The sequence below is a fragment of the Eleutherodactylus coqui genome, chromosome 5 (assembly GCF_035609145.1).
Source record: "Eleutherodactylus coqui strain aEleCoq1 chromosome 5, aEleCoq1.hap1, whole genome shotgun sequence".
NCBI classification, from domain to species: Eukaryota; Metazoa; Chordata; class Amphibia; order Anura; family Eleutherodactylidae; genus Eleutherodactylus; species Eleutherodactylus coqui.
The window spans coordinates 22,384,045-22,406,951 of record NC_089841.1 but is presented as its reverse complement, the minus strand read 5'-3'; the positions used below and the strand labels follow the sequence as shown (position 1 = coordinate 22,406,951).

Here is a 22,907-nt window from a genome sequence, read left to right as displayed (position 1 = left end):
AAGGAAACTCCTGCCACCGCTGTCACAGGGGTGGCAGAAGTCTGCGGCATTCTCCCTATGCTTTCAATGGGGCTAGCGCTGCTGTCGCTAGCCCCATGGAAACCACTTGCGATATGCTGGTTCTATACCGGCCTCTTTCTTGCGCTGCGATGCAAGATTTTTCTCGTGCTCTCACAGCGCAGGAAAGAAAATATCGCCAGTGGGTGGGAGCCCTAAGAATAGTAAGTCCTAGCGGCTGAAGGACCAGATCCCTCTGACCACCAGGATGTAGAAGATGCAATTCTTTGAAGGGCAGGCGTGAGGCTGGTGGGCGCCCTCTGCAGGTTTATTTTGGTGGCCATTTGTATGACCTTCAGGATGTTTTCCATCTGTCATCAGGAATGTATTAGTGGTTCCTCGCTAGTGATATTTGTTATCTCTGTGACGGCGGCGTGTAACAGGTTTCGCTATAGAAGCGGTCGGCCTACTTTCTGCTACAGATTGGGCCCAGACGGGATAGGGCGGTGTAAACTTTACTGAGGTTTGTGCGGATTATTGGATGCCGCGATCCGGACGCTGGTAAACGTTTAGGTCGGGGAGTCAGTAAGTAATTAGTACAGAGAAGTAATTAGATGGGAGGAGCCACTGGCATGGCTTGATAGGCATTCTGCCAGGACAGCCCGGGGTGTTACAGAGGGCCCCCGGCTGCCATGACACCTGCACGGCTCCCTGCGATCTCATTGCATTTAAATGGCGCTATCAGAATTGACAGCTTATCGGAGTTGGTATCAGCCGCAGTAAACAGCCGGCGCTCACGCTGTATGGAGGGAGATGGCCGCGCGTTCATACATACCCCGACGCTGCAGGACGTACATGTACTACCTATAGCACTAAGGGTTTAAAGGATTCCAGCAAATGTTTTTTTTTTAAATTCGCTTTATTTTGACAAAACAGAAGCATTGTAGAATACAGAATAAAGAGAGTTTTGTTAGGTGTAACATTATTCGTGCATACATTTCAATTATATTGGAATCAATGTAACTTATTACTGTATTCCTCGGATAACTTGACAACAATAAACTTTTTAACTTTTCCCAAACCGGTTCTGCTCTGATTTATTTCAGTTTTAATAGAGGAGCTGTATTGCAGGTCTGCTGATACTTATCTAGGGGGGGGGGGGTGTAAGTCGGGATTCGAGGCTCACTCCATACGTAAGGTAGAGTTGGAGTCTATCCATATCCCCCATACTTTCCCAAATTTGGTCGGGCATCCTCTGTTTTGGTAGATGATCTTCTCATAGGAGATTACGGTGTTTACCATTTGAATCCAGTGTCGGGTAGAGGGGGTCTCCACCGCCATCCACTTCATGGCCACTGTCTTGCGGGCCAGAAACAGGACCTTTTCAAGAAAGGCGCGGGTGTGGTGTGGCCATACCTCCTCCTCCAGTAGGCCAAATAGCGCCACCTTGGGGTCTAGATCAATAGTCAGTGGGGGAGGCAGTAGTGTGTTTATAAGGTTGGTAATTTCCAACCAGTATTCATTGATTGGGGGGCATTCCCATATCAGGTGCCAAAAGTTCGCCTCTGATTGACGGCATCTGTGGCAAGCATTTGAGGATGCGGTGCCCATTCTGTATAGGCGACTGGGGGTAAGGTAGGCCTGGTACGTTATGTATAGTTGGATTAATTTGTTGTTTACAGCGGGTGAAACTACCAGGTGGGATTCAGAGATGTCCTGCCATTCCTCGGGTGTGAGAGATGGGATAACTTGCTTCCATTTATCGTATGCTGTGGGAGGATTAGGGGCTATTTTTGCCGAGAGGAGATGCGTGTATAGGGCCGAAATTAGCCCCCTGGGTCCTTGAGACTTGAGGATGCCGATTGTGGGGAATTTAGATATATGTGTTGATGCGGGTGGAAATTGGGAGTTTAGAGCGTGTCTTAGCTGGAAAAATCTGAATAGTTGGAGATGTGGGGACTGCAGCCTGTCACGTAGTTCTGTGAATGTAGGGAATATTTCGTCTGTGTATATATCATTTAGTGTGTGTACCCCTTGGGCCATCCAATATTGTGGATCTGGGATTGACTGTAGGGAGGTGAGGCCGGGGTTATTCCAGAGACAGAGCTCGGGTATTATGTCTCGGTATTGTTGCAGCGCCTTCACCCCCCTCCACACTCCAAGGGCTAGTCTATGAAGCGGGACCACATCGGAGGGGTTGGTGTATTGCGGGAATTCTAGATAATTTAGAAGATTATTGCCTTTTACTTGTTTTGCCAGTTGTTTGTCTGCTATGGGCAGCTCCCTATTCGGGACCCAGGTCCGTATGTTCCTCAGTTGTCCTGCCAAATAATAGAGTCGGAGGTCCGGGAGGGCCATTCCGGCTTGTTCTTTGGGCCTTTGTAATGTTGACAGGCTTAGCTTGGAGCGAGTGGAGTTCCATACAAAGTAGGTGATCAGGAAGTTTAGTGCCTGAAAGAAGCGTTTGGGGACTGTTACTGGCATATGCTGTAGTATATACAAACATTTAGGCTGGATGGCCATTTTGATAAGATTTATGCGTCCCGCCACAGAGAGCGGTAGTTTGGTCCATCCTTTTAGTGTGTGTTTTATGTTGTCCAGCAGCGGGTCCACATTTTCTGCTATGGCATTATTGTGGTCATACGGCATTTGTATCCCCAGATATTTGAATGTCTGGACTGGTTTTAGCCCATATTTAGTTACGCAGGGGTCATTTCCGGGGTTAGAGTTTGTGTATAGGATTGTCGACTTAGACCAGTTGACGTATAGGCCCGAGAAACTGGAGAACCTATCTATGTGGGTCATGGCTTGGGAAAATGAGTTCATTGGGTCTGATAGAAAAAGAATTGTATCATCCGCGTACAGTCCCACCTTACTCTCGGGGTCCGTCCAACTAATGCCTTTTACATTGGGGGTGTCTCTCAGACGTATCGCCAACGCCTCAATGGCTATGGCGAATAGGGCCGGGGATAGAGGGCATCCCTGTCGGGTACCTCTTGCCAATTGGAATTCGGGTGATGGAATGCCGTTTACCACCACATTCGCGCTCGGGGATTTATATATGATTTTGATCCATTGTTGGAACATGGGTCCAAATCCAAAACGGGCCAGACAGGCCTCGAGAAAAGCCCACTCCAGTGAGTCAAAGGCCTTTGCCATGTCCAATGAGACTAAAGCCCAGGGCATATTGTATTGCTTTCCCAGTTGCATGGCCGTCTGGACTCTACGGATATTTATTGTCGTAGATTTCCCAGGCATAAAACCCGTCTGGTCCGGATGGACAATAGACAAAATCACTTGATTTAGTCTAGTTGCGAGGATTTTGGTTAGGATTTTGTAATCAGCATTTACCAGTGAGATTGGGCGGTAGGAGCCACAATCTGTCGGATCTTTTCCAGGTTTCTGTATCACTACTATGGAGGCTTTGTAGAATGAGGGTGGAAGGGTGTTGTCTATTTGGGCTTGATTTAGTGTCTCAAGTAGTAGCGGGGCTAGCTGTTCGCTATATTTCCGGTATGTTTCTATTGGGAGACCATCTGGACCGGGTGATTTATTCGGGGCCATATCTCTGATTATCTGCTGGATCTCCTCCAACGTGATAGGAGCTTCCAGAAGTTCGACCTGATCTACGGATAAGGTTGGAAAGTTTAGATCCTCCAAGTAGCTCAGGATATCCGCCACTGTGCTTTGAGAGGAAGAGTTATACAGATTACTATAAAACTCTTTAAAACAGTTTGTGATAGATGGGCCATCAGTTAGCTCCACCCCGCCTTGGTTTTTGATCCTAAGGACTGTGTTAGTTTTATTTCCCTGTCTAATGAGGCTGGCCAATAGGTGACTGGATTGATTTCCCAGTTCGAAATAATGTTGCTTGGTAAAAAATAGTTTGCGCTTAGCTTTAGCATATATTTGGTGTTTGTGAAGTCGAAGTAGGCTAAGCCAGGCTGTTTTATTGGCATCTGTAGGGTTGGATGTGTATGTCTTTTCGGCCTCTATTGTCTGGGTTTCTAATTCTTTGTCGGCTTGGGCTGTCGATTTTTTAATATATGAGATGGTGGACTTAAGGAATCCCCTTACATAGGCCTTCAGGGTGTCCCATTTCAGAGCGGAGTGGGTATTCTCGCTTTGGGCCTCTAGGAACAGAGATATATGGAAAGGCATTTGGTCGTCTGGTCCGATTAGTTTCAACCAAAAGGGATGGAGCCTCCAAGTGGGCACTATATTTTGTTGAGGGAATTTCAGCGTTAACAATATGGGGCTGTGATCGGATATGCCGCGTGGACAGTGCGTGATTTTGGAAAGAAATATTGCCAGTTCCGCTGAGCTAAATATATAGTCAATCCTTGCCAGCGCGCTGTGTCCCGGGGAGTGACAGGTGAATTCCCGTGTGTCAGGGTGTTTAAATCGCCAGAGATCAATCCAGCCGACACTTTCGATTAATTGTTTAAGGGAGGAGCTTTGGGTGGGGGTCGTGTTGGGGGATATGTGGAATCTGTCTACGGCTGAGTCCATCACCATATTAAAGTCACCTAGGCAAATCACCCCTGCCGAGGGGTATTGATGTGCGTATGTTATGGCGGATTGTAAAAGGTGGAGGTTATTGTGGGGTGGGTTGTAAATAGATAGGATAGTGTAAGGTTTGGAGTCTATTTCTCCATATATGAATATAAACCTTCCTTCGGGGTCTCTGCGAATGTTGATGGGGTTCCAACGTAATGACCTATGGATGAGCACAGAGACGCCCCTAGAAGAGGAGGTGTGGAAGGAGTGGGCAGCCCATTGCACCCATGGCTTTGCTAGGGCGTCGGCCTTTTCTTTAATAAGGTGGGTCTCTTGCAAACTTATAATGTGTGAGTTAGTTTGTCGAATATAAGTGAAGACCGCTCTTCGCTTAAGGGCGGTGCCGAGACCCCGGACGTTCCAACTAAGACATTTCAGAGTCATTGCTAGCTGTGTGGGTATGTGTTTGGAGTGTTGCCTCTGTGTCCCTAGAGTAAGGAGAAAGGGGGAAGACCTGTGGGTGTAGGGGAGGGGGTTGTGTCAATGCAGACCTGCCAGAATTATTGTTGAAGAGCAGATTACAACAGTTTAAACCTTTAACCTTTGACATTTTGCTTAATTTCGGCACAAATGTCAAAAACATCAAACAAAAATAAAACAATTTAGCTACAATCTATTCAGAAGTAGCAGATGTTTCTCTAATATGGGGGGGGGATATCCCGGTGGCCTACAGAGGATCATGGGCGTTTGCCAGAGCTATTGGCGGTTTAAAGATATTGTCGCCCCATATTTCAGCGTCTATAGGTCAGAGGGGTATCAGTCGCATAAAATTATGACTGAGTTTAGAGTCCTGCCGTAGATGTTGCGGGTTCAATCATCTTTCGGTATTCGCGGGTGCATGTCCAGCCATTCCGAGGCCTCGGTGGGAGATTGAAGAAAAACCACTTTTCCGTGGGCTACGATACGTAAGCGAGCTGGGTACGCCATTGAGTAAGGGATGTTTCTTTCTTTGAATTTTCTTTTGGCTTCTATGAATGTGGCCCTTTGCTTTTGTAGCTCGGCAGAAAAGTCAGGGAATATGGAGATTATTGCGTTATTATACTTTAATGGGCCCTTTAGTCTAGCTTGACGAAGCGCCGCGTCGCGGTCTCTGCAGTTCAGAATCCTCACCAGGAAAGGGCGCGGGGGGGCTCCCGGTTGTGGAGGTTTTGTTGGGACCCGATGAGCTCTTTCCACTGCAAAATGCGTAGAGAAGGTTTCGTCACTTAGTAGGGACTTCAGCCAGGTTTCAGCAAATGTTTCTGGGTGGGGGCCCTCTGACTTTTCGGGCAGGCCGATTATCCGTAGATTGTTACGGCGTGACCTGTTTTCTAGGTCATCCGTCTTGGACTGGCAATATTCTGCTACTCGCGTGGCTTTTTTAACTGCCACAGAGAGCGGACGTAAGGAGTCTTCTGCATTGGAGATGCGATCTTCCATTTCCCGCATTCTACCTCTCATGTTCTGTAAGTCCTGTCTCAGTAGCGAGACGTCAGACTTTATCTCTTCTATTTTATTAGTGAGAGAGGACTTGCAGGTATTGATTGCTTCGAGGAGCTGTCGCATGGTCGGTTCCGGTAGCTGCCCGCTCTCGTCTTCGGGCTCCCTCATCTGGGTAGGTCGTACTGGCCGCGGTGTATGATCTGGGGTCTTAGAATGGGCAAACTCTTTTAACTTTTCTGCTGCCGAGCCACTTTTGGCTCGTGTGCTCATGGTGGGAGACGTAGATTGGTGTAGTGTTTTATGGGTGTATGTGGTCCTTCTTCTCCGCCCCGAGATTTTAGGTTTCAGTGGGTTAATGCGCCTCTTACAAAATTTAGATGTTATCAGCAAGAGTCTTTGTAGTTATGCGGTCGCAATGATTATTAGGGGGTAAGGGTCTTTTCCCGCTTAGCGTAGTGCGGTATATAAAGTATCAAGGGTTATTGATTGTAATAAAGTCCAGAGGGCAATTCCAGTAGTCTGGCGTGGCTTTGTAGCGCTTAAATGTTGATGGTTATACAGTCCTTGTAATTTTGCGCTTATACTGGCTGTTAAGGAGCGAAAGTTTCTGTCTTTTCCCGTTTAGTGTAGTATAATATAAAGGGTATCAGAGATGTTACTTGTGGCAGGCGTCTAATGGTAGAGCCGATAGTTTTGATGCGACTTTGTGGGATCTAGATGTGGTTATCTATCCAGTCCTTATAGTTATGTGGTTGCCGTGATTGTTGGAGGGCGAAGGTTCCGCGACCAGGGCCGCGATTATATAGGATTTGGTCGAGTCTATGTCCGGTTGTAGTAGAAAAATAGAGAGTGGCGCTGACTCCTTGTCACGATACTGTTTGCCGCGGGCAGAGGGCCGGGCGGGCGGGGTTATGAGCTTAAACAGTCCGCTCTTCACGCACTTCCCCGGGTGTTGTTATGTAGTAATGTAAACAGCCAAAGATGTTTTATTCCCCCCAGGGGGGTAGTAGGGGTCTATTGTTGTAGGCTATTTGCCCGGTGTATAGTCCCGGAGGGGTCAATGTCTCTTGATGAGTGCGTTGTCTCTCTGCTGGCTACTTACAGTTTTTAGCTGCCGGCTCCGCAGGGCCGGGTACGGGAAGGAGAGTGTTGCGGCACGAGGTTTCGGGGGCCGCCGGGTGTCACGAACTGGGCCGCAGGTAGTTGATCGGTAGTGTGGTGGTCGGGCCGGCCTCGGCTCCGGTTGGGCTCGTGGTCGTCTATCCGGTAGCCGCTCTGGCCAAGAGGTCTCCCAGCCCGCCGATTTGCAGATGGAGCGGCTATCAAGGCTTGGATCAGGGCTCCTTGTGACGTCCAGCACCCCTGGGGGCCTGTAGTGGGATGTTGCAGGCCGGTCCGCCGAGCTGTATTGCCCGCACAGCCCCTGCACGGAAAGGAAGGGATCAGAGGCTGAGAGCCTGACGGCCCCTCCCGTCCAGGAAGGGTTAATCCCTCGCCGGCTGCAGAGAGTCTACAGTCGCGCGGGGCCGGACGTCGGAGCGAGCCGCGGCCCCGGCCGGGGTCCCGACAGCAGGTACCGCTTCTCTCAGGATCGCGGGGCGGGCTTCCCAGCCCGGAGGGATGGTTCCCGTGCGGTCTGCGCGCCGGCGCGGGCAGGCGGCAGCGGAGGTCTCGGGGGCGGCGGGGCGGCCGAAGCGGCTTGCGAGCCGTGGCTCTCCTCTCCGCCTCAGCGCAGCAGATTCTTCTCCCTCCCGGGGGGGGGGCAAGCCGCTCCGTCCCGGGGTCCGGGATCCGGCCGGCGGTGATCAGGGGGGAGGGGGGGTCGGATCGGGCAGGGCAACCGGGTCCCAGGGAAGGCTCGCCGGGCAGGTCTCAGCCAGCAGGCGCAGGCTCACAGGTCCCTACCCGATTCTTTAGGCAGGAGGCTGGGAAGGTCAGCGTCGGAGCGAGCGCGGGAAACAGGCAATGGCGCCGCTCCCCCTCTTCTCCGGCCCGCGGCTCCGTTATGGGTACGGGAGACTCCAATCTCTTCTGGACGCGGTCCCAACGTCCCCTCAGGATTTAGGAGGTCCTGGATGATGTCTGGGGTCTCAGGATTTGACTCTGGCCAGGATTTTGGCAGGATTTTAGGCTTTCCCTTAGGGAACTCTCCTCACGTGCGACTGCTCATGTCGGTCGCTGGCCACGCCCCCCTCCAGCAAATGTTTTTATAAAATTCCTTATTAAATGAATTCCTAATAAAGTATTTCTAAGGTTCTCCCACATTAAATGCTGCTATTAAAAATCCTACTTGTCCCTCACAATACCGGCGCTCATCCAGCTTTATTAGCAGATATAATAGCAATTGTCGTTGGGCGGTGGGGATGAGAAATGGCTGCAGGAAGGGGTTAACGGGAGGCTGTCCGGAGGATTCTGCTGCCCGATGTCACACATACATCCCAACACGCATGTACATTGCAGACATCTATAGTGTGCGCTAAAACACTGCAGCGCTTCAGAGAAAACCCTGTAAAAAGCAGCTGAACTTGGAGATGTTGGTTTTTGTGGTTTTTACATCGGTTCATATTGTTTCCATTCAGGTCCCTACAGGACTGATTCATCAAAGATGGAGAAGGACAGAAACAAGATGGCGGAGAGCGTATTCAACCTCACCCTAGAGATACTCCTCCAGCTGACTGGGGAGGTGAGAGATACTGATGATGTTACATTATTTGGTCGCCTCTTAACCTACTATTTACTCTAGAAAAAAGAAGGTTAAGAGGCGACCAAATAACCATGTATAAGTACATGAGGGGACAACACATGGATCTCTCCCGCGATCTTTTTACACCCAGGACCACGACGGTAACAAGAGGACATCCGCTACGATTAGAGGAAAGTAGGTTTCATCACCAACACAGAAAGGGGTTCTTTACTGTAAGAGCAGTTAGACTGTGGAACTCTCTACCGGAGGAAGTGGTGATGGCAAAATCCATAGAGGAGTTTAAAAGGGGACTTGATGTCTTTCTGGAGAAGGATATTACAGGATATAAATATTAGGTTAAGTGTCAATCCTGGTATATAGGCAGGTAGGAACTATTAGGGGTTGATCCAGGGAACAGTCTGATTGCCGTTAGGGAGTCGGGAAGGAATTTTTCCCCCAAAAGGGCTAATTGACTTCTGGCCTTGGGGTTTTTTGCCTTCCTCTGGATCAACACAGTAGGATAGACAGGCTGGACTAGATGGACAATGTCTTCATTCGGCCTTACATACTATGTTACTATGTTACTATGTTACTATTATATCATTCTTATGTATGGTAATAACAGATGATGTCACTGGAGAGGGGAGAGATTCTGATGATGTCACATTACATCATTCTTATCTATGGTAATAACGGATGATGTCACTTGAGAGGTGAGAGATTCTGATGATGTCACATTACATCATTCTTATCTATGGTGATAACAGATGATGTCACTGGGGAGGTGATGGACTCTGGAAATGCCTGTATTGATATTTATTAATGTCTCTCCATATACAGGATTACACAGTAATGAGGAAGACCTCTAGTGATGGCCGTTGGGCCCCTGTGTGTGATGGATTGGGAAGACCCCTGAGCCCAATCACGGGGCCCCCACCTCACCCCCTGACACATGAGGACATCAATGTACAGAAGATTCTAGAACTCACCAACAAGATGATTGAGCTGCTGACTGGAGAGGTGACGCTGCAGGGAATGCTGGGACATTATACAGTAACAGCACTGGAGGCTTCTGGGTAATGACTGTATATTGTGTTGTCAGGTTCCTATAAGGTGTCAGGATGCCGCTGTCTATTTCTCCATGGAGGAGTGGGAGTATTTAGAAGGACACAAGGATCTGTACAAGGAGGCCATGATGGAGACCCACCAGCCGCTCCCATCACCAGGTAATGGATGTATTTAGCAGGATCATAGCTGTGGAGGGGTGATGTGGGGCATGTGCCCCTGGTGCTTGTAGGCAGGAAGTGGGGTGTGAGCCAGGCAGGACACTGTGCTAGTTGGATTAGTAGAGCCATTCACTACACAGTTGTTGATTAAAGTCAGTATAATCAGAAGGCCTACAGATCACCAGTACACATTTAGGCCCCCGGCACACGGGCGGAAATTTATGCCCGTGGAAGCCGCCATAAGATTGTGTTAGAAAACGCAATCCTATGCAGACAACCGCAATTTGTCCGTGTGAAATCACGTGCGGAAAACAAATCGCGGTATGCTGTATTTCTGTGCGCGGTTCTGCGAGCCCCGCACAGAAATGTCACTCCCTGGCTGGCGGCTCCGCTCCGGCATGTGCTTGTTGGCCGGCAGCTGGCACATTAAAGAGTCGGAGCCGCGCTGGTCCCTGCAGGGGCTCGGGTCGGGTCCCTCTGCAACAATTCTCGCAGCAGGATCCGACCCGGTCGTCTGCAGGCGGCTTTATTAATTGCTGATATGTAAGCATCCCGGTCCTACAGTGACACTAGTCAGCGACTATATGGTGGATGTGTGCTATATCAAACAGAATGTGTCTACAGAAGATCTCTGCTCCACCAGACCTACTGCTACAGTAGCCGGCGGCGGTGCAGGGCTGGAGAGGTGCCTTGGCCCATGCTGCCCCTGTCCCCCCAACTATCCCCACCAGCTCCTCCGCTTTGCATTTAGTCCCTGCAGGACCGGAGGTGGAGGGATCTGGCATCACCGGTAAGAGCTGCTAGGTTGTATCTACAGAGTGGATATCCAGCTTGGTGGGACTTGTAAAATATCATAGTCTGCCTTTATTGTTCTCTTAGTTTCATATTAGTAATTTGTTGAACCCCTCTAAATTGGTGAAGGGGTCACCAGTACGGCTGTGGCTACATGGAGACTCTGACCACAATACTCTTCTCATTGGGATGTAATGGCGGTCAGTAGGGTTGTATCGCAGTTTGCTGTGACCCTACAATTACATGAAGCCCGGCTAGTTTGGACCTCTTGTAATTGTCGGGGCAGGGGGAAAACTGCAAGCCACAATGCGTTCCCCTTCACAGAAGTAGTGGATGAAAGTTGTGTTGTGGATATCACCTATCTGGGTGTCAGGAAAGCCTTTGTACAGTTTCACATTAACCCCTTAGTGACGAAGCTTGTTTGCGCCTTAGTGACGGAGCCAAATTTTGGAAATCTGACATGCGTCGTTCAACATAGCATAACTCCGTAAAGGTTTTGCATATCCCAGTGTTTCTGACATTGTTTTTTTGCCACACGTTGTACTTCATTTAGCTGGTAAAAATAGACTGATAGTATTTATGTATATTTGTTAAAAGTACCAATATTGGGAAAATTTTGAAAAAATTGTCATTTTTTTTCACATTTTCAACTGTAATATCTCAAATATGTCCAAACATACTGTACAAAGTTTTGATGGGATATATAGTTCCACCTGTTTACTTTATTCTGAATGCACATTTGAAAAACTTGTGTTTTTTTTTAACCATTTAGGAGCCGTACAAATTTAACATTACTTTTCAGCATTTTGAAGAACGGTTTGTTTTCCTACACCAAGCTAAGATTGCAAAGGCTCATAGGTGTCAGAATGATAGATACCCCCCCAAATAACCCCATTTTAAAAACTACACCCCTTAATGTATCAACTGAGGGGTGTCATGAGTATTTTGACCCCACAGGTTTTTTGGTTTTTTTTCAGGAATTAATTCAATTTAGAGGAGAAAAAAATATAATTTCATAATATGTCATTTTAAAGACCTATTTTTTTTCTATAGCGCACATGAAAATGAGGATTGACACCCCAAAATGGATCCCCCTGTCTGTACAGTGTTCAGAGACATGCCCATTGTGGCCCTAATCTTATGTCTGGATGCACAACGGGGTACATCGGGCAATAAAACCGGGTATCCCCCCCCTCCTCTCATGCTTTTTGGGGGGTATTTTGTGACCTCAGCCGCGGGGATGGGGTGTAAAAAGTGGCACTCTTTGGGTCTCCGTAAGCTTGCCGAGGTGCAGCGGTCTCACACAGAAGGCGCTCAACAAGCTGCTCCTGGAACTGCATGAAGGCGAACGTTCCCGGGGCTTCTTGTAAAATACGTATTACAAGTAGCGATCTGAATAACGCCGGGCTCACGCAGCCATAGGTGGAATCCGCTTGCGGAGGCCCGCAGCGGATCCCATCTGTGAGCCCGGCTGTGACCCTGCGTACGGCCGCGTAATCTACTGCGCATAACTGCCTACTCACACAGGCGGTCATGTGCAGTACATTTTTTTTTTTGTTTGTATTTCCCGCACCGTTGCTTAGCGATGACGCAGGTACCCGCAGCCCGTACACTATGTAGTTGCGTGTCGGCAGCGGGTATATCCACGACCACGGAGCACAATGGGCTTTATGTTGCGGATATCCGCAGTAAAATAGAACCTGCTGCGTTCTCTTTTCTGCCAGTGGATTACGTAATTCCAACCCACTAATGTGAGCGGAATTGTGTAATCCAATGCGATTGATCAATGTATTACCGCGGATCAGACACATGCGGAATCCATAATTCCTATCCGGTCATGTGAGACCGGCCTAAGGTAGATCGCTACCTTTTTATCACGTGACCGGCGACCGCTCAACAAGGTCACTGCTCCAGGCTCTTGGCGACTGTTGGTTGCTGGGAGTAAGGAGATTTTACATTTCCTGGGCTCCCCGACTCCTGCGCATGTGTCCAGTGTTTTGCCGGCGGTCACATGTGCAGAATACGGGAAAGTTCACAGAGAAAGATCGCGTCGAGTTGCAATTACGGAGGCCCCGCTAAAAAGGCTCCTCTCCTCTCACCGATCACACCAGGGAGGGGAGATGAAGCTTCACCTTTTTTTAACTTTTACGTGATCGTTATTATCCATTGGATAACGGCAAACACGTGATCAGGAACCGCTCACTGCGGCTCTCCGTGAAATCTCCAGGCTCTCGGCTAAATTTTGTAGCCAGGAGCAGGAAGATTTTGAATTTCCCGGGCAATCTTTGACTTTTGAGAATGCGTCCGCCACTTTGGCGACGGGCGCGTGCGCAAAAGCTAGGGTAAGGTTCGCGGATAAATCCAGGGGCCTTACGTACGTCATTTCATCCTCCCTCACAGATATGATCTGTGGGGGGAGATGAAACGTAAGCTTTTTACACTTTTTTTAAACTTTAAATGATCACATGCCGGGTGACATCCCTCTGCTCCTGGCTACACATGGCAGCCAGGAGCAGAGGGATTTTGAATTTCCCGGGGCTCGAGCCCCTCTGTGCATGCGCCCGACGATTGACATCGGGCGCGCATACGCAGAGGGGGACTTCGGGTCCCGGAATACCAGGGACATCGCGGAGGACCCGAGGTGAGTATTTTCGCATCCATGAGGGGAGGTGAAACTGTAACTTTTTTAAACTTTTTTTTTCCTTTTTGTCGATCGTCGCTATCCACTGGATAGCGGTGATCGCGGACTCGGGGACCGCTCACATCTCCTGGCCGGTAGCCAGGAGATTTTGAATTCAGAGCAGCTGAATATCTAACTTTTTTACCACTTTTGTTTACCTTATTGCGATCGGCGCTATCCATTGGATAGCGCCGATTGCAATGATGGGGGGGGGGACTGCCCGCAACCCAGGATGACAGCTCCATGCTGTCGGCTACCTGCAGGCACCGACAGCATGGAGCTGTCACGTCCTCAGCCAAGTGGGCATTAATCCTAAGAGGACGCATATTTCTATGTCCTCTAGGATTTAAAGCCCACTTAGTGAGGATGTAGAATCCCGATGGGGCCGTCACTAAGGGGTTAAGATGAATAATTTCCTGGTTACTATTGACATTCCATCTCAAAATCAAACTCCTATAGAGATTTCTGCCGCGCCCGCGACCCTTACATGAGAAGTCTTGATGGTAGTGCATTTATGTAAACCATCTGTACATCTATGACTTGTATATGTGAGGTCTAGATGGTAGCGGTTTATGCTCACAGATAAGCGATTTAGTGACAGTAGCGGATTTCTGATCGGTCTGTCATCTAATCCCGTTAATTGTTCTGACTGCGGTTCTGGTTGTTGTAAGAACCTGCAGTCTGTGTTTGTAGCCAATAACATTTTAATGTATACTAATAAAGGATACATTTTAGGTATATGTCTATTCTGTGAAGGGCCTTTTCCTTTTGGTTACAATAAACTTTTTCTGCCCCAGAGCATTTATTTTGCAGCATGACCGGGAACTATGAAGTGTATAGGCTCCAGGGTCATACAAAGAAGCCATGGGGCCCCAGAGCAATACTCAGAATGCCTCCCTGCCCCGGCCTAGTCCTGGTCTGAGGTGACAGAATATAGAATTACTGTATGTACCAAGCTGTCTTATAGATGAGCAGTTCTGTATTTGCTGCACACCGTGTGTTACTGACATCCGGCTTCATGGGAGATTTTATATGAGTTCTTTATGGAAAACCAGAAACTAATGTTGGTGCAGAAATGGCCGAACTCCATCTGTATGGAATATACTATTCCTGTAGCTTGGGCTCGGAGATCTACTGGGGACAGGAGCCCGGGGCTTGTGGAGGACTCTGCTGTAAATTACTCTTCATGACCCTTTTTCAGACCCCCCAGGACCCCCATGTTATTGATGAAAACCAGAATTAGTTACTTGTAAGTCCCGATTCACATCTGTAGTTTTTGGTGATGTTTTCTGCACTGACAATCACTTGGTCTTTAAGTGAGCTGCAAACCAAGCGACTTCTATAAGTGAATGATCCTCCCTCACTTGCTCTGTCAGGACTCGTGTTTACATGGACAGACAGTTGTCCGTAGTGGCTCTTTTCAGTGATTATTCTTGCCACTGTGTAAAAGCACCCTTAGATGATGATTACCTTTTTCTACATGACTTGTTATTTGCATAGAAATGTTATAAAATATCAAGATCATTTTAAGATCTATAATATGAAAAAATCAACTTTATTCTTGACAGATGACGGTACCCGGAGCTCAGAGGGACGTCGAATATCTGCAGATTGTAAAGCAGAGGATTGCGGTATCACGCAAGATACATATGAAGAACCTGCCATTATCCCAGATATCCCCTCAGCCCTTCACAGCAAAGACCCATCATCTGATTCTCTTATACAGGCCCCATCTTCTGATCCATCACACACTGATAAGCAGAATAAGTGTCATAGAAGGAAAAAACGTCAAAGGGCTGACAGAAAGGAGAAGCCATTTTCATGTTCAGAGTGTGGGAAATGTTTTGCAGCAAAATCACTCCTTGTTACACATCAGAGAAGTCACACAGGAGAGAAGCCGTTTGTATGTTCAGAATGTGGGAAATGTTTTGCAGTGAAATCGGACTTTGTTAAACATCAGAGAATTCACACAGGAGAGAAGCCATTTTCTTGTTCAGAATGTACTTCTGGAAGCGAGGCCACAAGAATTGTACCAGGGCAGCATTTTCTCCGTGAAATTCCCTCCACTGCGACGAAGGGAAGGACCCAAAAGAGGTGCAGAGTGTGCTACAAACAGGGGATAAGAAAAGACACCATATACCAGTGTGAAACGTGCCCCACACAACCCGGCCTCTGTATAAATGAGTGTTTTAAGATCTACCACACGTCCCTGAAATTTTAATTTTTTTATTGCCCTGACGTTTTACCCTGATGTACTTCGCACAGCTTGTACATAAAGCCACATGCTAAGTCCTTCCCTTCTGAGCCCTGCGCCCTAAAAACAGTTTAGATTCACATATGGGGCATTTCCCTGTTGGGTAACATCATGGGTTACGTTTTCTCCTTCTGCCCCTGCTAAAAAATAAAAATCTGGGCCTAAACTGAGCATTATTGGAAAAATGTGAATTTTTCGTTCTCAACTCAAATTGTTAAAAAAAATTTCTCAAATACCTGTGGGTTCAAACCGCTCACTACACCCCTTAAAAAATTCCCTGAGGGGTGTAGTTTCCAAAATGGGGTCAGTTGTTGGGGGTCTCAAATGCACTGGTACCTCAGGGGCTGCAAACACTACACGGTGTCTGAAAATGATTCCAGCAAAATCTGCATTCAAAAAAAGCGCTCCTTTCTTTCTGAGCCCTGCCATGTGCCCAAACAACAGTTTACATCCACATATGGGGCATTTCCGTGCTCGAGAGTAATTGGGTAATGCATTATGGACTATGTTTTCTCCTTCTGCCCCTGGTGAAAAATGAAAATCTGGGCCTAAAGCTGAACATTATTGGAAAAATGTGAATTTTTCGTTCTCAACTCAAATTGTTAAAAAAAATTCCTCAAATACCTGTGGGTTCAAACCGCTCACTACACCCCTTAATAAATTCCCTGAGGGGTGTAGTTTCCAAAATGGGGTCAGTTGTTGGGGGTTTCAAATGCACTGGTACCTCAGGGGCACTGTAAACACTACATGGGGTCTGAAAATTATTCCAGCAAAATCTGCATTCAAAAAGCCAAGAAGCGCTCCTATCCTTCTGAGTCCTGCCATGTGCCCATACAACAGGCTACGTCCACATATGGGGCATTTCCGTGTTCGAGAGCAACTGGGTAACGCATCATGGGGTACGTTTTTTCCTTCTGCCACTGGTAAAAAATATAAATCTGGGCCTAAAGCTGAACATTATGTGAAAAATGTGATTTTTTTGTATTGAACTCAAATTGTTAAAAAAATTCCTCAAATACCTGTGGATTCAAACCGCTCACTACACCCCTTAAAAAATTCACTGAGGGGTGTAGTTTCCAAAATGGGGTCAGTTGTTGGGGGTTTCAAATGCACTGGTACCTCAGGGGCACTGTAAACACTACATGGGGTCTGAAAATTATTCCAGCAAAATCTGCATTCAAAAAGCCAAGAAGCGCTCCTATCCTTCTGAGTCCTGCCATGTGCCCATACAACAGGCTTCGTCCACATATGGGGCATTTCCGTGTTCGAGAGCAACTGGGTAACGCATCATGGGGTACGTTTTTCCTTCTGCCACTGGTGAAAAATGAAAATCTGGGCCTAAAGCTAAACATTATGTGAAAAATTGGATTTTTTCGTATTGAACTCAAACTGTTAAAAAATATTCCTCAAACATCTGTGGGTTCAAACCACTCACTACACCCCTTAATAAATTCCCTGAGGGGTGTAGTTTCCAAAATGGGGTCAGTTATTGGGGGTTTCAAATGTACTGCTACCTCAGGGGCACTGTAAACACTACATGGGGTCTGAAAATTATTCCTGCCAAATCTGCATTCAAAAAGACAAGAAGCGCTCCTTTCCTTCTGAGACCTACCATGTGCCCATACAACAGGCTACGTCCACATATGGGGCATTTCTAAAAACTGCGGAATCTGAGTAATACATTCCAAGTTTTGTTTCTTTGCTAACTCCTACTGTTTTATATTAAAAAAAAGGTTTTATATTGAAAATCAGTAGAAAAAAGGAACTGTTCTAATTTTTGATGCACTTTCCTTTAATTCCTGTAAAACATCTAAAGGGTTAATAAACTTTCTAAATGCCATTTTGAATACTTTGAAGGGTGCAGATTTTAAAATGGGGCAATTCATGGGGGATTCTGATATACAGGCTCGGCAAAACTATGTCTGAACTGCATTGGTCCTTAAAAAATTTAGATTTTGAAATTTGCTAGTAAATGTGAAAAATTACTGCTAAATTTATATACTTTGTGGAGTCTGCAAAAAGTAAAATAACACTTAAAAAATGATTGCTGTGTAAAGTAGGCCTGTGGGAAATGTTAATTAATAACTATGTTGTGGTGTTTGACTTTCTATCTTACAAAGAAAACAATTCAAAGTTTGAAAATTGTGAATTTTTCCAAATTTTCAGTAAATTTCGATTTTTTTTCCTAATAAGGACAAAATTTATTGATGAAATTTTTACACTAACATAAAGTACAATATGTCACGAAAAAACAATCTCAGAATCACATTGATAAGTAAAAGCATTCAATAGTTATTAGCACAGAAAGTGACAGATGTCAGATTTGAAAAATAAGGCTTGGTCCTTAAGCTCAAAATAGGCCATGTCATTAAGGGGTTAAGCCAGAGATTGACCCGAATCTGGATAGTTCCGCCATTAGGTTGGATATGGTAGTGTGTGGGAAAGATATGTGAGCAATTAGCAGATCATCTGCAAACATTGAGAGTTTGTGGTGAACCGAAGCATATGTCCCATGGAATAAGTCCCATTCATCTCCTGTCCCGCTGGTCTTGTGGGTAACATCGATAAACCAATGCTGTTTTCCCTCACGCAGTGTGAACGGTTCTTTATATCCACCAATACACTATACTGTCCACGGTCCGTGGGTGAGACCTGATTATCACACTTAGGCCTCATGTCCGCGGCACACGCAGATTACAAGTGCCGAATCCCGCAGCGGAATCCGCCTGTGCCCGTAAGCAATAGGCACTTTCTTACCTGTGCGGATGTGGTGCCGGTCCTCTCCGCCCCAGCCAGATCTTCTTTCTTTCCCATGATGAATGTGTGCGGGCGCAGCGCGCATTTTTAATTTTTTGCGGATCTGCAGCAAGTCCGCAGTGCAAGCTGCAAGTCTGCGGCGGATTGGATTAGACGGCTTTAATGGAAGCTGTCTGTGTGGGAATCCGAAATAGATGGAGCGTTCTGTGATTTTCCCCCTGCCCGCCCCCCGTCCTGCGTGTGATCCACTCTTTGGGGAAAATGACCTCCACGGGTATTTAATTACCTGCGGATGCCCAATGGCTGTCTATGGGTGATTGAACTGCGGATCACACGTGCGGGTGGGCATGAGGCCTAAGCCCGCCCATCCGTGGGTTTGGTGGGTTGTATGGAGTGCAGATATTTGTTCTTTTTACTCCAATCCCAATAAAAGTTCCTTTTTCGGTTCTCCTTTCTGTGATGGTGACCTCCGCCTCCCAGCTGCGGGTTATAGAAACTCAGAGATCTCATCGCCAGAAGAACCAGAGAGCCGTAAATCACAGGGAGCGTCTGTAGACTAAGGGCGGCATGTGTTTATGGTGACTTCAGCACAACGCATTTGCTCCACGAACAAGGCGCTTTAGTGTGCGTGTCTGCGCATTTTACTGTACTTGTTTGTGCATGTAGAGCGTGCCCCCTTGTCGCCCCCTTGTCTCCCATCATAAGAAAATCTTGCCATTTTCTTGCCAGCGTGAGTGACCCTTAAGGGTTAATCACTGTAACCCTGCACTGGCCACTGAGTCCTATAGGGGCTGTGAGGAAGGGGCCCACTGAGGGATCTCTGACAGATGGCAGATGTTATCGCGAGAGCCGACTGAAGTCACAGAGGGAGCGCGCTCCCCTCTGAACCCTTCCCCTACCGCAAACTACTTAGATCGCGACAGGGAAGGGGTTAACGGTGGGTGGGCGCATCTCTGATGCCCCCGTCTGTCGCAGCGGGAGGCCTGCTACTAGTGACAGACGGCTCCCTCTGCGGGATAGCGTGAGATCTGCTATGATCTCGCGCTATCCCTATGACGTAAGGGTACATCATTTTGCGGGAAGTACCCCGCTGCCAGGACATACCCTTATGTCATGGGGTGGAAGGGGTTAAAATAAGAAACTACAGATATTCAATATCTGTAGTTCAAAAAAGCCTTGAGTGAAGAGCCGGGGCCGGGGCTACTGAAGATGATGAAAAGGCCTCCAGACTGCCCCCGTGTGGAGATGACATGTTCCTCGCTGTTCACATGTGTATCAAAATATTCTCTCTAAACCCCTTAATGATGCCATTACTGTACTTATGTGTTCTGAGAAGCCAATCATGTAGATTCTACTGCGCCTGCGCTGCGTTTTAGATATTAACCCTTTGCAATCTAATGTCGGGCCTGCCCCGAATTCATCATTTTCCGGGATGCAGTGCAGGAGTGCATCTGCACCGGATCGTCAGACAAAACGGGGATCAGATACTCCTGCACTGATCCTCATCGAGGACCACCTAAGGATTTTAACCCTTTCTGCCTTCTCCTTCACACATTACATAGCGCTCAATTGGCGCTATATAATGCTCGGAGATTCCGGGCGGCGATCATTTGACTGGCAGTGTCACCTGACCCCCAGCAGTCACGTGATTGCCGAGCTGGGAGGCTGAAGGGACAATGGGGAAGTATTACTTCCGGATTCCCGTCACGGTGTAGTGACCACCTGCACCCTCCAGAACTCTGGGAGATCAGTAGAGTAGAGGGAAATTATTTGTAGCTGGGGAGAATGGATGAGAAAAAATAAATGGATTGGAAAGGGTTAAATTCTTTATCTTGCCTATTCATATTGTGTTTATGTTTCATTGACCAATAGTAATAAATGAATTATAATAAATCTGAATTATTGTAATCGAGGCATGTGTCTCTATAAAAGGAGAGAGAGAGAAGAGAGAGAGAGAAGAGAGAGAGAGAAGAGAGAGAGAGGAGAGAGAGAAGGAGAGAGAGAGAAGGAGAGAGAGAGAGAGAAGAGAGAGAGAGGAGAGAGAGAGAGAAGAGAGAGAAAAGAGAGAGAAGAGAGAAGCATGTACATTACACACATACAGCTCTGCTACATCCACAATACACATACAGTACAGGAGCGTGTACATTACACACATACAGCTCTGCTACATCCACAATACACAGTACAGGAGCGTGTACATTACACACATACAGCTCTGCTACATCCACAATACACATACTGTACAGGAGCGTGTACATTACACACATACAGCTCTGCTACATCCACAATACACATACAGTACAGGAGCGTGTACATTACACACATACAGCTCTGCTACATCCACAATACACACAGTACAGGAGCGTGTACATTACACACATACAGCTCTGCTACATCCACAATACACATACAGTACAGGAGCGTGTACATTACACACATACAGCTCTGCTACATCCACAATACACATACAGTACAGGAGCGTGTACATTACACACATACAGCTCTGCTACATCCACAATACACATACAGTACAGGAGCGTGTACATTACACACATACAGCTCTGCTACATCCACAATACACAGTACAGGAGCGTGTACATTACACACATACAGCTCTGCTACATCCACAATACACATACTGTACAGGAGCGTGTACATTACACACATACAGCTCTGCTACATCCACAATACACATACAGTACAGGAGCGTGTACATTACACACATACAGCTCTGCTACATCCACAATACACATACAGTACAGGAGCGTGTACATTACACACATACAGCTCTGCTACATCCACAATACACATACAGTACAGGAGCGTGTATATTACACACATACAGCTCTGCTACATCCACAATACACATACAGTACAGGAGCGTGTACATTACACACATACAGCTCTGCTACATCCACAATACACATACAGTACAGGAGCGTGTACATTACACACATACAGCTCTGCTACATCCATCATACACATACAGTACAGGAGCGTGTACATTACACACATACAGCTCTGCTACATCCACAATACACATACAGTACAGGAGCCTGTACATTACACACATACAGCTCTGCTACATCCACAATACACAGTACAGGAGCGTGTACATTACACACATACAGCTCTGCTACATCCACAATACACATACAGTACAGGAGCGTGTACATTACACACATACAGCTCTGCTACATCCACAATACACATACAGTACAGGAGCGTGTACATTACACACATACAGCTCTGCTACATCCACAATACACATACAGTACAGGAGCGTGTACATTACACACATACAGCTCTGCTACATCCACAATACACAGTACAGGAGCGTGTACATTACACACATACAGCTCTGCTACATCCACAATACACATACTGTACAGGAGCGTGTACATTACACACATACAGCTCTGCTACATCCACAATACACATACAGTACAGGAGCGTGTACATTACACACATACAGCTCTGCTACATCCACAATACACACAGTACAGGAGCGTGTACATTACACACATACAGCTCTGCTACATCCACAATACACATACAGTACAGGAGCGTGTACATTACACACATACAGCTCTGCTACATCCACAATACACACACAGTACAGGAGCGTGTACATTACACACATACAGCTCTGCTACATCCACAATACACATACAGTACAGGAGCGTGTACATTACACACATACAGCTCTGCTACATCCACAATACACATACAGTACAGGAGCGTGTACATTACACACATACAGCTCTGCTACATCCACAATACACATACAGTACAGGAGCGTGTACATTACACACATACAGCTCTGCTACATCCACAATACACATACAGTACAGGAGCGTGTACATTACACACCTACAGCTCTGCTACATCCACAATACACACACAGTACAGGAGCGTGTACATTACACACATACAGCTCTGCTACATCCACAATACACACAGTACAGGAGCGTGTACATTACAAACATACAGCTCTGCTACATCCACAATACACATACAGTACAGGAGCGTGTACATTACACACATACAGCTCTGCTACATCCACAATACACATACAGTACAGGAGCGTGTACATTACACACATACAGCTCTGCTACATCCACCATACACATACAGTACAGGAGCGTGTACATTACACACATACAGCTCTGCTACATCCACAATACACATACAGTACAGGAGCCTGTACATTACACACATACAGCTCTGCTACATCCACAATACACATACAGTACAGGAGCGTGTACATTACACACATACAGCTCTGCTACATCCACAATACACATACAGTACAGGAGCCTGTACATTACACACATACAGCTCTGCTACATCCACAATACACATACACGTACAGGAGCGTGTACATTACACACATACAGCTCTGCTACATCCACAATACACATACAGTACAGGAGCGTGTACATTACACAAATACAGCTCTGCTACATCCACAATACACATACAGTACAGGAGCGTGTACATTACACACATACAGCTCTGCTACATCCACAATAC

General features: G+C 46.9%; 1 protein-coding gene across 5 annotated transcripts in view; it reads left to right on the top strand.

Annotated features, from left to right (window-relative positions):
* LOC136627325 (oocyte zinc finger protein XlCOF7.1-like) overlaps window positions 1-22,907 on the top strand; it is a 722,169-nt gene that overhangs the window by 568,649 nt on the left and 130,613 nt on the right. For 2 of the 5 annotated variants that reach the window (XM_066602332.1, XM_066602334.1), the window contains exons 1-2: window positions 9,507-9,682; window positions 9,765-9,888. The exons of 2 other annotated variants lie outside the window; for them this stretch is intronic. In XM_066602332.1, the coding sequence (XP_066458429.1) occupies window positions 9,515-9,682; window positions 9,765-9,888 (292 nt within the window). In that variant the 5' untranslated portion in view covers window positions 9,507-9,514. Of the gene's footprint in view, window positions 1-9,506; window positions 9,683-9,764; window positions 9,889-22,907 lie in introns of those variants that run through there. One more of the 5 variants, XM_066602333.1, reaches the window with a different exon arrangement.